This window comes from Bacillus rossius, chromosome 13, assembly GCF_032445375.1.
Source record: "Bacillus rossius redtenbacheri isolate Brsri chromosome 13, Brsri_v3, whole genome shotgun sequence".
NCBI lineage: Eukaryota > Metazoa > Arthropoda > Insecta > Phasmatodea > Bacillidae > Bacillus > Bacillus rossius.
The window spans coordinates 6,896,114-6,911,987 of NC_086340.1; the positions used below are offsets into that span (position 1 = coordinate 6,896,114).

General features: G+C 42.7%; 1 protein-coding gene across 3 annotated transcripts; it reads left to right on the top strand.

The window, feature by feature from the left end:
* Window positions 1-15,844, top strand: LOC134538153 (sex determination protein fruitless-like). Of its 3 annotated transcripts, none has more exons than XM_063379201.1 (11): window positions 1-82; window positions 1,625-1,861; window positions 3,055-3,231; window positions 4,048-4,194; window positions 5,998-6,095; window positions 7,256-7,443; window positions 9,103-9,311; window positions 10,331-10,513; window positions 12,456-12,596; window positions 13,802-13,924; window positions 15,434-15,844. In XM_063379201.1, the coding sequence occupies exons 2-11, from the start codon at window positions 1,667-1,669 to the stop codon at window positions 15,548-15,550; spliced, it is 1,578 nt and encodes a 525-aa protein (XP_063235271.1). In that variant the 5' UTR covers window positions 1-82; window positions 1,625-1,666; the 3' UTR covers window positions 15,551-15,844. The 3 variants fall into 3 exon arrangements, with proteins under 3 accessions (XP_063235271.1, XP_063235272.1, XP_063235269.1); XM_063379199.1 differs by lacking the exon at window positions 1-82 and adding an exon at window positions 395-532; XM_063379202.1 differs by lacking the exons at window positions 1-82; window positions 13,802-13,924 and adding an exon at window positions 391-532.
* The last annotated feature ends 30 nt before the right edge of the window (window positions 15,845-15,874 follow it).

The window sequence follows — 15,874 nt, forward strand, 5'->3', positions numbered from 1 at the left end:
TTTTATTTTACTTCAGTGGACTTCAAGTGCTCGCTTGTTGCGATGTTGTCTATGCTAATTTTTGTCAAACTCTAATCTGTTGGTATGTATAATGCTGTCGAATTATTTTGTTTAATCACAACATAATTTTAAATCTACTCTATATCGACCGAATTACTGTTGTGTAACAGTTTTGAAATTTATTTTCAACTAAAGTTAAGACACTGCATCCATTTTGAGGTTGTGTGGAAAATAAAAGTAAACAATAGCAGACGACTTTTTGGACCTGAAGGTTAAGGCCCGTTCGACAGTGGCACTTAAACTGAGACAGGTCACATAAACCGAGACGGGTAAATATGTATTGTACGGATTAGCGCCAAAAAAAATCGTAAGATAGCATATAATGAAAGTTATTTCATATTTGTACGATTTTTTTTGGCGCTAATCCGTACAATACATATTTACCCCGAGGGGGATCTCCCGGAAAATTTGACCATAGCTTCTGCTACTTCTACAATGTACGGAAACGTAACGAATGCCAACCAATTTCAAGGTTACCAAATATTTAATTAATAAAATATATGCTTCGATCAGTGGCGTAGCCAGGATTTGGGTATGGGGGGTGTTAAGAAGAATGGCCCCCCGTATTAAAGCGGGGGGTCCGGGGGTCCCCCGGGGAAATTTGGATTTTAAGGTGTAAAATAGTGCTATTTTAGCAGTTTCCGGTACTTATATTTAAATGTTGTAATGGTAAAATTTTTTATTAATTTTAATATGAAATTTGTTTGAATGATGAATAAGAAATTAATTAAAGATTTGGTGCTAAGGGGGGGGGGGGGGGGGTTGAACCCCTAACCCCCCCCCCCCCCTTCCTGGCTACGCCCCTGGCTTCGATACTATAGCACGAGTAGAATTTACATATATAATAAAATTAAATGACAAACTAGTAACAGAACATTAGATTTTCTTGTACTTGAAACAATTTAGAACGTGAACAATAATGGCTACCACCACAGCCAAGTATTCGGCTTCCATTGGTCGCACGGAGCAACGTAAACGAAATAGCCCAAAATTGCCGAGCTAATCCGTTCGGGTCCGTCTCCGTCTGTGTGCTATTGTAGACTAGAAACTCTGTTCCGTTTGATCGGTCTCCATTTCCGTGTCCTTGTAGTACGGGCCTAAGAAGTTGGCCGGATATATTTAAGTCACTAATAATTTTTACTTACTTAGCTGGGCATTTTCAAACTTTGTTTTAGGGTTGAATGTAGAAACGTCTTTAATGTTCCAACATGCCATTATGAGAATTTTATATTTTTATTTGCGGAAAAGCCGTTACATCAGAAATTTCTTGAATTCTTCGGGACTATGCATCCCAATTCCGTAATAATATTTTTAAATCACCAACATTTTATGACTATGATGCTTTTTTTGGTGTCGTAAACAAGATTGTAATCCTCCAACTCTAGTCTATTTTGCAATACAGACATTCCATTATCAAAGAACTGATGTTTGTGGATGTTAAAACTTCTGGCAGTATCAATAAATATAACAGCATGCCCTATTTATTACGAGTCGTCTATGGGGCTTTCTTCCTGTGTACTTGAACTACGTTCAGTTTGTGGAATGTCGTTCTGCTGGACCCCAGGCGAGACCAGGGCTCGCGTCCCGAAGCGCAGCGGGCTGCCAGATGTACGACCACGGGGCGGGCGCGAGGGCGCCCGGGGAGTGCTGCTTCAAGTGGGGCGACTACCCCGCGGACGTGGCCAACATGTTTCTGGAGGTGCTCCGGGCGCAGTGCATGGTGGACGTCACGGTCTGCGCGGAGGGACGCCACCTGCATGCTCACCGCATCGTGCTCTCCGCCTGCAGCGCGTACCTGCAGGTGAGGGACCCCGGGAAGACCGCTCGCGGGCCGAGCCCTCCTCCGATATCTCTGTGTTGCAAACTCTAATGACCTCACTCTCAGTCAGATTTCAGGCCCGAACGTAATGAAATTAAATAAAATTTATCTTGCCATACTACCTTTCTTGTTAACGCTCGCTAAAATGTCTTCGGTGCCATTATCATGGAGTTCAGGACCTTTTTTTTTGAAGATAAAATAAAAATGAGTCAAAGGTGGAAAAAAAAATGTGTTTTTTTAGTGTGCCATCCATGCTGAAATACGGTTTATGTTCTAAATATATGTGCCCCTTCCTCCAGCCTCCTCAGTTTTAAATCACATTTTTCTCCCACTCTGTGGCTGAGATTTGGGGACGTCAGAAGGGAGAGGGTTAGTAATACATACACACGCCCATGCCCACATGCACACACACAAAAAATGCATGTAAGATGCATTTTCACTATACAGATAGAGTCTAGAGGCTTTGTTTTGAATTTAAGGTTTATAATAATTTTTTCTCAATAATAAAAGTTGTGGACTTCCATCTTCTGTAAAAATTCCAGTGTCCCTGGTTCAAAAGATCCTGCCTTTACTTTTTTTTTTTGACGTGATGTCTTATAAATCGATGAACGCCGGCTGCACGCCCGAAAAAGTGTCCCGTTACGCACATTGTCCCGTTACACTGTGTCCCATTACGCTCATTGTACGCTTGCGCCGCATCTATCTCTCTTCCACTCGATTGGAGCAACCATCCATTTTACTTTTTCGAGGCACATTAAACATGAAACACTCCCATTCGTTTCCTACTTTTCTTATCATCGTCCTATCCTTAACAGAATAACACAGATTGGAATAAGTTAAATAGCAAACATGTGTAAAAGTTATAGTTAAAATAATCTCTTCGTTAAAGTAATAAACATATTTGAATTAATGAGTGCAAATAAAAGTAAATTTATCAATTAAATTGTAGATTTAATTTCACTTCTACTTTGTATTCATACAAAATATTGATAATTCAATAAAAATGATTCAATTTTATTCATAAAAGTATGCAATCATTTCATCAATGTTTTATTATTGTGTTGTCAGGTTAAACTATCGTCCGTAAACCGACTTTACAGACAACCAATTTTTTGCCAACAACCAGCTTTGCAGTCTTACATTGCTTGCTGGACGTGAATGTGTCTGTGTTGCAGGAGATTCTGTCTTGCACTGACGATGCCCATCCTGTCCTCATTTTGAGTGGGATCAGTTTTGACGACGTTCAGTCAGTTATCGAATTCATGTATCAGGGAGAGATCAGCGTTGGAGCCGATCGCATAAAGTCTGTCTTAAATACAGCAGAAGAATTGCAAATCCGAGGACTCATGGGGGTGAGAATTATTATAGTTAAATCGTAAAAAATTTTGTCTAGAAAGAGACAAAATATAAGGGGGGGGGTTTTAAAATTGTGTATGGGTTATTTCATAGGATTATGTATTTTTTTTAAATGGTGAAGTTACATCATAACTAAAAATATTAATTGGGACAAGAGAGAAACTTCACGCTCTGCCTGTAAACTGCATCAATTACGCCACTTTATTCCGGGGCTTGCTGGACCTCAGCGTGAGTGAGACAGATGAGAAATGCAGGATGAAAGAGAGGGTGCAAATGGAGTTAAGTCACTGGGTTCTCTCTGCTTAGACCACATTTTTTTGCTTTCTGAAAAGCAGCTTTTGAACTACAGTCATAAAACAATTTTTTTTTTTCTGACTGTTGCTTGGTGTTTCAAAGGAGCCCATGTAAATCACCCTAGTGACAAAAGTGGCACCAAAAAGGGTCTAGTAAATACGGGACGAATTTAACAATTTAAATAATATCAAGTGCGACATACTTAAGTTTTGATTTCCAATCCGTAGTCTTGTTCATAAACTCATAATCAAAAAGTTTGGGGTCGCATTATCTTCAGTCTTGTTATTTTTGGGTAGATACTGTATCTTATTTACATTTATCAAAAAAATAATTGTGAATGAGTGTCACAAGGTGTTAGGATATCTGTTGGTAACAAATAGCCGAAAAATATGTACATGCGATTTGAAATGTTGAATTTGAAAATTTTGTGAGTACTCGCAGACCAAAGTGATGTAATGGAAATGAAGCGACCAGCGCGGCGTGAGATGGACGCTCACACTTGCGCTGCTTCGCTCTAGGTCAGCAGCCACTTTGTGGAGGAGGAGGGGGCGACGCTGCCCGAGGAAAGTCCCCCGGAGCACGTTGAAGCGAGCAATGAAGCCGAGGTTGCCGACAGAGAGCCAGGCACCTCGGAAGTTATCGAACCAAGAAGCTCTGATGAAATGGTGGGTAGGTACAGATATTACATCCTTGCTTTGAAGGTTCTGGACATTCCAACAGGGTCCTTCTGTTTGAGACTGCCGTTAGTGACATGTATAGAGAGAGATATGGATATAGGTATATAGTGGAGAGAGATATAGAGAGATATATAGATATAGGTATACATATAGTAGAGATATAGAGGGAGATATAGATAGTATAGGTATATAGTGGAGAGAGATATAGAGAGATGGAGAAAGAGGGATATATAGGTATATAGTAGAGAGAGATATAGAGAGATATATAGATATAGGTATATAGTAGAGAGATATATAGAGGGAGATATAGATATAGGTATATAGTGGAGAGAGATATAGAAAGAGAGATAGTGGTAGATATATGTGTGTAAATAGAGATATAGAGAGAGATATAGATATAGGTATATAGTAGAGGGAGATATAGATCGTATAGGTATATAGTGGAGAAAGATATAGATGGAGATATATATAGATAAAGAGAGATAGAGAGTGGTAAATATATATGTAGATACAGATAGAAATAGAGAGATGCTTTGCATATGTGTACCTGCTTCGAAAAAATTACTAAAATAATTGGTAGAGGCATTGCAACGCATTCCATACATTAGCTGGTGTAATATATTAAGTTTGTATAGTTACTTACATCAGGTTAAAAATATTTTGAAGAGAAACCTAGCTTAAGCCACATTGGTGTTAATATACTGCACATGCACTATCTTGGTTTACTGTTTTAATTTTTTAGTTCTCGTGTGCTGTTAGGTCTTTATTTGTTTAAAAGTGTTTCTCGGTAATTGAAAAGTTATCAATAGTTTAATGTAGGTCCAGTCACCTGATGCCTGTTCGTGCTAAACTGTGTGATATAAAACCGTAAACGTAGAAGCATCCTCTAATGTTATTTTAAAAAAAAAAATGTTTGTTGTGTCATTTTATTCAGGTTATCGCACATTATCTGTTTTATGATTAAAAAAAACCACACCAACACACTGTTAATGAAACTTTATCAAGCACCTGGTGTGTAATGGGAGAGAATGGGATTCAACAGTTTTTTTTTTAATAGAAAATATTTTTAGGCTTAAAGGGAGATGGATTTTTATACTTTTAAAATATTTTTTCTAATAATTCTGTTTAAATACTTATTTACATATTTGCTGCAAACTGGGGCACATTCATGCAGCAGCTTACCAAATTTGTTATAGTTTGATATTAGGGAATGGTGTCTTGTGTATAATTTCAAGGGTAAATAATTAATTAGGTCATGCAGTTGACAAAAACTGTAATGATATCAATTCAAGACCACCAACATTGACTTTTGAGTTTGAAAGCTAGATTCCATGACTATTGATCACTGCAAGTCATGGCTGAATATTTGCCCCATATCTGACAGCAGGAATCAAACCCACCGTACGAAGTAAGAAAGGTTTAGTGTTTCAGAATGTGAGATTATCAATTTTTATATGTTAATTACATGATTGCCACTTTGATTATTTAACTGTACCGAAATTCTGCAAATTAATATGGGAAAAAAACTCGTGCTATTTGGTTTAAATTTTTTTCTGTAAATATTTCAGATTCGTAGAAACCGAAATGATTGCGACTGACTAAATCCAAATTACAATGGTTTTTGGATGATATTTTTCCAAAGTTATGATTGTGTGGTACATTGTTTCATAATTTTTTTTGTGTGAGATAACACTTGGTGGTGTGTTTGTAAAAATTTGAAGATTGAAATTATAATATCCACACCTGAAAATACAGTTAAACTGTTTGATTGTGTCCACTTCTTACTTTCAGGGCCAGGATGAAGATGAGGCGAAAGGTACAGTAAACTTGACCAAATACGACGACAAGAAACGCAGGTGCAGAAGAAAGTCGTGCAGAAAAGATTACAGGTAAAGTCAGCTGTTAGAAGTCGCCGCTCATTATTCCAACATTCTCCGCTTCGGTTCGGCGTGTTCTGCGATCCGGTGGCACTGATTAAACCACTCGCGTTCAGAATTTTTTGGTAGATTTGGGTTTCCCCTCCCCCCCCCCCCCCTCCCCATCCCTATAAAAGAACTTTTTTTCCCCCCTCTGTTTGCATCTGGGGTTAAAAAGGAAATACTTATTCTCTCAGTTGTTTCAGTATGAAAACCATGATTTACATTTTATCATAACAGAACCGACGAAACGAACATTGCTTTAATCCTTTATTGCAGCAAGATATTTTTGCATAAAAAAAAATTGACTCACTGGAAAAGTTTTTTTGCGTTGCACGGCGATAACCACAATTTGAATCACCGGAATTTCTGACCCGACTAGTCAACAAGCACAACTTTTTTATTCTGCACGTATATAATGTGCGGGAGTAGGGTGCGACCTGCGTCCTTGCCCGTCGCGTGAACGTCTGGAACACGGGCGAGGGCCAAGGGTCACATCCGAGGGAGCGACAAGTGTGTGCGTCTCAAAACAGGATAGTGGGAAACGTCGACTCTGCTCGCCGACATAATTTCACCCCGGTTGTCAAATTCCGCGAAGTCCGTCCGCTATCTCTTTAGATGATGTTGCACTATCATCACCGCTGTCTGTCCCGGCTTTGAATAGATATATAGTGTATAGAAGTCGCCGGCCCAGGTAAAAAATTTCTAATACGGTTTTGAGGTGGTTGGTTAATTCACCGCCGCAATCGCCACCATCTCTAGGGGCGTCGACCTGTGGTTGGTCCCCTAGCGGACAAGTGTCGAACTCTTAAAATACACCCCTTCCCCCTCCCGATGAACGACCTTGAGCTGCAGTGAATGATGGGTGGAGGGGTGCAGGGGAATGACAGCGGGCGACAGTGCTGCGCTCTAACGTGTAAATAACATCCCGAGACGATGCAGGGCGTTACGGCAGCGCACTGCAGCGGTGAAGTTCCCGAGCTGCTCATCATACGCTCCTGAAAAGACGTGGAGTAAATCCTATCCACTCGCGACTTCTATGCAGTGTGTATATATTCAAAGGTCCCGGGACGGGGACCCCGCTCGGGCGCCGTGCCTGACGGTGTGCGTGTGTGTCGTGCGTGTCGGCGCAGCGAGGAGGCGCTCGCCGCCGCGCTGGAGGAGCTGAGGGCCGGCCGGTCCCTGGTCAGCACGGCGGGAGAGCACGGCATCCCGCGCTCCACACTGTACGTGCGGGCTCGCTCCCAGGGCATCCAGCTGGCCGTGTGTCGCCGGGGCCACCGCGGGGACCGGGTGCAGGCGGCCATCAAGGCGGTCACAGGTGAGCCACAGGTCCCCCTTATCTGCAACTCCCGTCGAAGAAAGTAAAAAGAGTTAGAAAGCAAACAGTCGTGCAACAAAATACCTTCCTTCACGACAATAAATTAAAATTTAAAAAAAAATCTGTGATCCCGGAACGCGAGCTCGAACAAACGTGCCACCGTCGAAACATATCACGAGTGTGCGCGGGCCACAAATGTAGTTAACTCGGCAAAGTAGTTCTATCCCCCTTAACCTCCTCCTAATCGAAATTCTTATGCGTGCTCCTGCTTTTTTGGGTATTTCTGTTCCTACGCTCTCAATCATTACTCAGCACTTCACACTGTCTTATCCAGTGGCGTAGCCAGGATTTGTGTATGGGGGGGTGTTAAGAAGCATGCCTGCCCCCCCCCCCCCCCCCCCCCCCCGTGTTAAAGCCAGGGCGTCCGGGGGTCCTCCCCCACGAAAAAATTAGGATTTTAAGGTTTAAAATAGTGCTATTTTAGCAGTTTTCGGTACTTAAATTTAAATATTGGTAGAAATTTTATTAATTTTAATATAAAATTTGTTTGCGTGATGAATAAGAAATTAATTAAAGATTTGATGCTGGGGGGGGGGGGGGGGGGGGGTTGATAACCTAACAACCCCCCCCCCCCCCCCCCCGGCTCTGCCCCTGGTCTTATCACCCTCTCATCATCCCTAAAAAAACCAATTTTGAAGGGACATTTAAGCACTAATTAATCAACTCACTTATTCTCAGTCTACCGTCCGCCAATTCCAAATCTTTGGTGACAGATCAGTCTGTGCGAATTTTTGACTGTGCAAATTTTCGACTGTGCGAAGCTCTTTTTAATATTCAGTTTTACTTTTGCCAGGAAATTTGCTGTTCGTTTTACTTGAAGCTTCGGTTGTGATGCAAAGCTTAGCGTCAGATATGTGAAACTTCGCATTTGTTGCAAAGCTTTAAAACATTGGAAGTCTATGTATGGCTCGCTCATGAAAATATGTTAATTTTTGCATACAATTTGCTTGAATAAAATTGATTACTTAAAAAAAATCAAAAGAAGGCTCTTTGTTTTGTTTTGTGAATTCTCGATAATAATATTATACACGGTTAATCGCGTATTCAGTTCAAACATTATAAATGTTAAACTATTATTTTTTTCTGCCCTAATCCTGTATTTTTATAAAATAACTAAATTACTGTTGTACAGCTTCACCGAGAATTATATTTGCCATTTGCCATTTGAAACATTCAATTTGGCATTCGCCTTGCACCAAAAGAATCTAGTTTTCGCCCAGGCCTGGCACCTACGCAGATAAATATGTATAAATAAAAAAATAATGATTTCAGTGCTGTTGGAAACAAATAAACATAGAGGTTATGTATTTTAGGAATATTTCAAGAGATATTTTACCCGTTGTTAAAATGTGGAGACCTCGTTAATACAGAGAAGTCATAAAGAACAGTCTGCGTGAGTCTAGGGCCGTCGAGAGATACCAAGGGGCCCGGGGGAATGTAGTTTTGTCGGACCACCTCGCTATTATTTTGAAAAAATACCCTAATAACTCGTGAAATTTACCGCGGCCATAATTTTATGAAATGCGTGGGTTCTATTAAAAAAATCTTGTGAACTGAACTGGGGCCCCGGTACGGAGGAGCGTTCCCGCCCGTGTGCAGACGGGGCGAGCCTGCAGAGGGCGGCGGAGCAGTACCAGATCCCCAAGACGGTGCTGTGGAGGAACGTGCGCAAGCAGCTGGGGGCCCGGCCCCCCCCGGCGGGCCCCGCCGGCCTCCGCAGGAAGACCTACGACGAGGAGAAGAGGCGAGCCGCGGTCCGGGCCCTAGAGCAGGGCGACAACCTCACCCGGGTCTCCCACCAGTACCAGGTGCGAGAGCGTCGCGCCCCCAATTGGTAATCAAGCTGCCGTGTTTCCTCGCCAGGGAACATAATTAATTTTTTACAATCTGCTTGGTGTGAATATTTAGCTATGAACCACTTACTAAAATAATAACAATATGAATTTCAGATGCTATAAAGTAAAATTTTTTAGTGATTTGAGTGTAAATTTTTGTTTGAATTCTGTTTTGTTCCGGCATATATGCGTTACATTGACACACATTTCGTGTTTATGTTGGATTTATGACCTTTAAGACACTGCCTAGTGATAACCAAGTTACCGTATTTCCTCGCATAATCGCAGCACATTTTACTCTAAAATCAAGTTTGAAAAGTAGGGGTGCGACGTTTACACAAGAAAAAAATTTTTTTTAGATAAAGTTATTCATGAAAACAAAACCCATTCATGGAAAGTACGTTCATTTAACAAGTGAAGTATAGAAGAGCACGTCAAACAATTTAAATTTATAAGTCATGCGACAAAATCCTTTCTTCAACTTTAAATAAAAAAAATAAAATATCTGTGATTTGAACGCGAGCTCGAACGAACGCGTAACCGTCGAACACGTCACGAGTGTGTGCGGGCCGCAAACGCAGTTAACTCGGCGGTTGACGGAGAGAGCGCGTCGCGTGCGATCGGCGAGACATCGATATATCGACTACGCGTGCGCACTCCATACGGGAAGCGACGTAACCGAACGTGAATTGTGCCAACTGGCGCTGGCTACATTATCATAAGCGGTTAATGTCTGAATAAATATTAAGATTTCTACTTTGAAATGCGTCGTTTGATACGGAAAAGATACCTGCACAGAGCGCTCGGCGTCTGATAGCAGGGCTACGATTACGCGAGAAGTTTTTTTTTATCCGAATTTTTGACGGCCTAAAATGTAGGTGCGACGATTATGCGAGTGCGACGGTTATGTGATGAAAGAGGGTGAGTTAACGAGGGTAAGGTAACACACCGGGCCGGCCTCGTGAGCTGTCGACGCCCCGAACCGCTTCCAGATCCCGAAGACCACGCTGTTCCGCGAGAAGACGCGCCTGGTGGAGACGGGACGCCTGCCCTGGTCCTGCCTGAAGCGGCGGGGGCCGTACCTGGACTGCTTCAAGCGGAGCCGGCTGGGGGAGGCAGTGGCCGCCTGCCAGGACGGCAGGATGTCGCAGGCCGCGGCGTCCGTCACTTTCCAGGCGAGTCTCCGCCTCCGCCCCCTCGTTCCCTGCTGCATGCAGGGCCGGTGCAAGGTGAATTGGCACCCTAGGCGAAAAACTTTATGCCCCCCCCCCCCTCCTCCGCCGGAGACCCCGAAAAAAAAAATTTCCTTGCCTCAAAATACATCACGTAAGCCTAAGATTTTGTCAACAATCAAATGAAAGCAGGCTTGTGTTTTTTTTTTTACTATTTTACTTATTACAAATCATAAACAGGTCACCGTGGACTTTAAATAATTACTTATATCAGGATAAACATTCCAAACTGTTACAAAAATCAATTTTCGTCTAGTTTCAATAACCGTTAAACATGTATCAGCTGTTATGTGTCGTGCTGCGCCGCCCCCAGCTACTTGGCGCCGTGGGCGGTTGCCTGGTTCGCCTATATGGACGCGCTGGCCCTGGCTGTATGGCACCCTTGTTGACGTAGAGACTCGAGAGGGGTGGCCCGGGGTGTCGTCTAGCAGCGCAATCGCACGGGGTGGCAGGTTTTCTTGATTTCAAGTGTTTATTTTTAACAGCCGGAAGAAATGCATAAAAAAAATGGGTGCGTGTACTTAGGTACGCGTGTGAGAAGTTATACTACTTCTTTGGCATCATTGAAAAAATAGTTTTCAATTGCATGCAAATAATTCTCCGTGGTAGCGTCATTCTCCATGGTAGCGTTAAAACGTTTAACGCAACCTTGTTGGAAGTCGCATTAGAAGTATAACTTCAATACCATTTTTTTTTTAATAAATTACCATTCGTCCAAGCACTTTCCTGAGCTTTGTAATAAACTTGAAGTACAGAACACGTTTACAGTTTTTCGAAGGCTTCTTAGGTTTTTTAGATTTGCCGATTGCAAACAACAGCAATTTATGGTCACCACTTGCGCGTTGCTGCATGTTGCAATGGTCAGCCTGTCCTTAGCTAGTTATGTGTCTATGACTGTTTCAGTCTTTGAGGCAAGAGTTTTTTTTTTTTTTTCAGGGAGCTCCATCTTGTCAGTGTTGCATAAATGATCAGCTATCAGTTTTTCAGAGACAATTTATTTTTTTTAAATTTTTCAACAAACTCCCTACTTGCATCACCATCAGCAGATTTTTATGTACGCATTGTATTGGCATTTCCTCGGAAAAATTCACAGTCGTGATTAAACTGTTTGAATGTGTGTTTTAAGAAGCGCAATATTTTCATACAAAACATCTGAACAACCTGTACAAACACCACAGGCCTGGTAACATTTGACTGCTGTGGCCAAAACCATAGATATAATCCATCCGTCCGTCCGTCAAAAGTTAAGAACTTGTCAGGCTTTTGACGGACGGATAGAATATTTCAGGCCGTCCGATTGGCGGCAGGTGACATGACGGACGGTCAGATGCCACGGATCATTGTGAGTCCAGCTTTGCTTTACTTGGTCTTGCCATCCTCTTGGACGTAACTAATGATAACACACACCACACACATCGGGGACATCGGGAACAGAATCTGTGGTCCACAGAAACGAAACCACCCCGGCATTGTTCTCGGGAACCAGTCAGGGTAGAGACCGGAAAAATTTGCGGATTCATTTCGTGACGGGCTGAAACTCAAACGTGTGTACAATTCTGCTGGTTCTGCTATTGGCTCGCAAATTTAACTGGAACTCTCTGGGCCAACAAGAGACTTATCGACCAAAGAAGCGTCGAATCACAAGCTACCCAGCGGAGACGCCTCACAATTCAGTACCCAACGAACACACATGTGTTTACTCGAGAAGTGCGGAGGATTATTGGAGGCTGTCCCAGAGGTCATTGAATCCGCAAATTCTTTCCGGTCCCCAAGTCAGGGCCGTCTGGAAATCAGGGGAAACTCAGGGGGTTTTGAAAGGTGTGTTGAAAACTCGGAGGCGAAGGGCAGTTTGTAATTCCACCTGGGGCCCCTGGCGTGGCCGCAGGTCCCCAAGACCACGATCTGGCGTCGCCTGCAGGAGCGGGGCGGGGGCAGCGGCCACCCGGGGCGCCGCGGCGGGACGCTGAAGGTGGAGGCGGTTGACGAGGACGAGCCGGCCCCCGTGCAGCAGTTCGCGTTCTCCCAGGTCAGTGGGGCCCTCGCAGCACCCCCCGTCGAGTCTCGACACTCACTCACACATGCTTCTTCAGGCGCGTTGTGAAAAAAATTGATGAATGTGAATTTTTACGATGTGCATGCAGTGGCGTAGCCTGGATTTGTGTATGGGGGGGGGGGGGGTGTTAAAAAGCATGCCCCCCCCCCCCCCCCCGTATTAAAGCGGGGGGGGGGGGGGGTCTGGTGGTCCTCCCCCCGGGAAAAAAATTTGGATTTTAAATGGTGCTAGGGGGGGGGGGGGTTGAACCCCTAAACCCACCCTCCCCTCCCCCTGGCTACGCCCCTGTGTGCACGCACCAAGCGATGAAATTTTCACAGGATGAAAAATAGGCCATAAAAATGTGTGTGCGCTTCCAACATCTCCGCTGCCGGCCTGGTTCCATCTCCGCTTTCTTCACCTCAAACAGAAACCTGGCATAAGCCATTTTTTTTTAAAGGTGTTTGTGTGACGATGATGCACTAAAGCACCGTTTGAAATAAAAATTTAAAAAAAAAAAGTTTCCGTAGTTGTGGTGACGGCAGATTGGAAAATTACATTTTTTCCCTTTCAAATTGTTTTTACTAGAGAATTTCCATGACGTTTCCAGGTTGTCAAGTGGAATCCCTGGCTTTCCAGAATGTGGAGACCTTGTTCCTATAGAGAAGTCGTAAAGAACAGTCTGCGTGAGTCTTAGGGCCGTCGAGAAATACCAAGGGCCCGGGGAAATGTAGTTTTGTCGGACCACCTTGCTATTATTTTAATAATACCTAATAACTAGGGACCGGAAAAATTTGCGGGTTCAATGACCTGTAGAATGAACTCCGTAGTTCTACGTACACTCAATCAAATGTCACCCACTCATTGGCTGCTGTCTGGTGAGATGTCCCAATGTAGCAGCCTGTGATTCGATACAGCTTTGGTTGGGTGTTTCTCATTGGCTCAGAGTCATCCAGGTGAGTTGTGAGCCAATAGTAGAAGCAGCACTGAGGTATAACGATTTGTATTTTAGCCTATCGCTAAATGAACTCGCGAATTTTTCCGGTCTCTACTAATAACTCGTAAAATTTACCACGACCATAATTTTATGAATTGCATGGGTTCTATTAACAATCTTGTCAACTGAACTGGGGCCCCCGCTCTGGTCGCGGACATCCGGAGGAAGCGGAGGTCACGGCTCGGAACGTGCCGGTTCCCAGGTCGGAGGCCACATCCCCGTCACGTACGTGCAGGGGTCAGAGTTCGGGGAGGCGTCGCTCATCATCCTGGACCCGGGGAGGATCGCCGTCGAGGGGAGCGGCCGCGTGGCGGCGGAGCCCCCCGTGAGTGATCTCTGTGCTCGGCACCAGTGGCGGATCCAGGGGTTCACCTCGGAGGGGGGGCACTCTTAGGATCTCAGAGCAGCCGGAGAAAAAAATCGTCTTAAAATTACTAAATCTGTATTTAATCTACTCACACTACACATGACATCCAAACCACCAGATTTTATGTTTCTACAAGAAAATTCATTAATTATATTAAAATATTTTATTGGTTTCAGAATCAATCTTTTTTTTTTTTTTCGGTAATATTAATGTAGCAGACAACTGGTTTTTTTTTCGGGGGGGGGGGGGGGGGGACTTGTCCCTGGTGCCCCCCCCCCCCCCCCCCCCCCTTCTCCCCGGATCCGCCACTGCTTGGCACAGTCCTGCCTGCCAGTAGCCCCAGACGTGAGCCGAGCTGGGGCTCAGCCAGTGTGTCTGCAGGTCTCGCAACCCGTCAAACTGGAGGGACGGTCACGAAAATAAACTAATATTCCCCGAAATAAGTACTCAATGGCGCTGAAAGACACGAGATTTAAATTTTCTAGCCTCCTTTTGCTATAATAGCACATCTCATCCTTATTTTTGCAGTGTGCATTCAAAATGGGCATTTTACTCTCTCTCTTTCCAGCACATGATATCCGGCATTAGCTCTGGCCTTGTTTCGGCGTGCTTTAACATTATAATTATATTAAAAAAATATATACTAATAATAACATTAAAAAAAATTTCAAGCATAAAATAATAATTTTAAAAAAGCAGTACAACCAACTCGTCTACGTTGTTGAGTTAACTAATATGGCGGTAAAACTATAAAATTTTAATAACCGTAGTGTCTGCAAAAATAACACTAGTTTCACTATCACCGATGTAAATATACCTATATTGTAATGATCACGATACATTTTTAAAATTGTAATATAACATACAGAAAGAATTTAACAAAACTCTTCGCAATTGTGGTAAAAGCATGATATATTGATGATAAGTCCAAATTAGAGTTATTACTAGCATTGTACGATTTGCCATTTTTCCAGGTCTCTACTTCTCATGCATTTACTTTAGATCTCCTCATTGGTAATTAATTTTCTTCTCAAATGTAGTTGTGGTAGCCAGGGGGGGGGGGTTAGGGGTTCAAACCCACCCCCCCTTAGCCCCAAATCTTTAATTAAATTTTCTTATTCATCACTCAAACAAATTTCATATTAAAAATTAATAAAATTTTTACTATTACAATATTTAAATTTAAGTACCGAAAACTGCTAAAATAGCACTATTTTACACCTTAAAATCCAAATTTCCCGGGGGAAGACCCCTGGACCCCCCGCTTAATTACGGGGGGGGAAGGGGGGCGGCATGCTTCTTAACACCCCCCATACACAAATCCTGGCTATGCCACTGGTGTTAGCTGTACGGATCAATTTTTTTTTTAATCCGGCAACTTTTATATACTATTTTGTTCATGAATTTACTATTTTCACCTTAGATTTCAAATTATGTGTTATTATTTGGAACTTCTTGTTTTTTCAGAGTGAGACTGAAGAAACTGAAGAACCTGAAACTGTGGATAGTGAAAACATTGAAATTGTAGGTAGTGACAATATTACTGATGAAAATGAGAGCATGGCTAACGAAGATGTGACTTGATGCGACAGTGACTCAGTGTCTGTTTACAATCAGTTGATAGTATTTGCCGCACATAAATGTAGTTTTTTTTTTCTTTGCATAGTGCACTCTGAAGAAATTCACTCCTGTTTTGAAATTATTTAAATTTTCAGAAAATTAATCTTATGTATTATTTTATTTGGATAACAACTTTTGGAACCTCCAAATCTCACAAAAACTTGGTAAGTTTACAGCATTTGATTGTTTATTTGGTATGCTTGTCAGTTGTTGGCACGCTCATTGTGTATAAACAGCTAGTAAAAGTTTATCAGTCAACAGTATGATTTATGATTTAATACATGTGGT

Coding starts and splice junctions, on each gene's coding strand:
- LOC134538153 (XM_063379199.1), top strand. Junction 3,232..4,047: donor AAATCCGAGGACTCATGGGG/GTGAGAATTATT, acceptor GCTTCGCTCTAG/GTCAGCAGCCACTTTGTGGA. Junction 4,195..5,997: donor CAAGAAGCTCTGATGAAATG/GTGGGTAGGTAC, acceptor TCTTACTTTCAG/GGCCAGGATGAAGATGAGGC.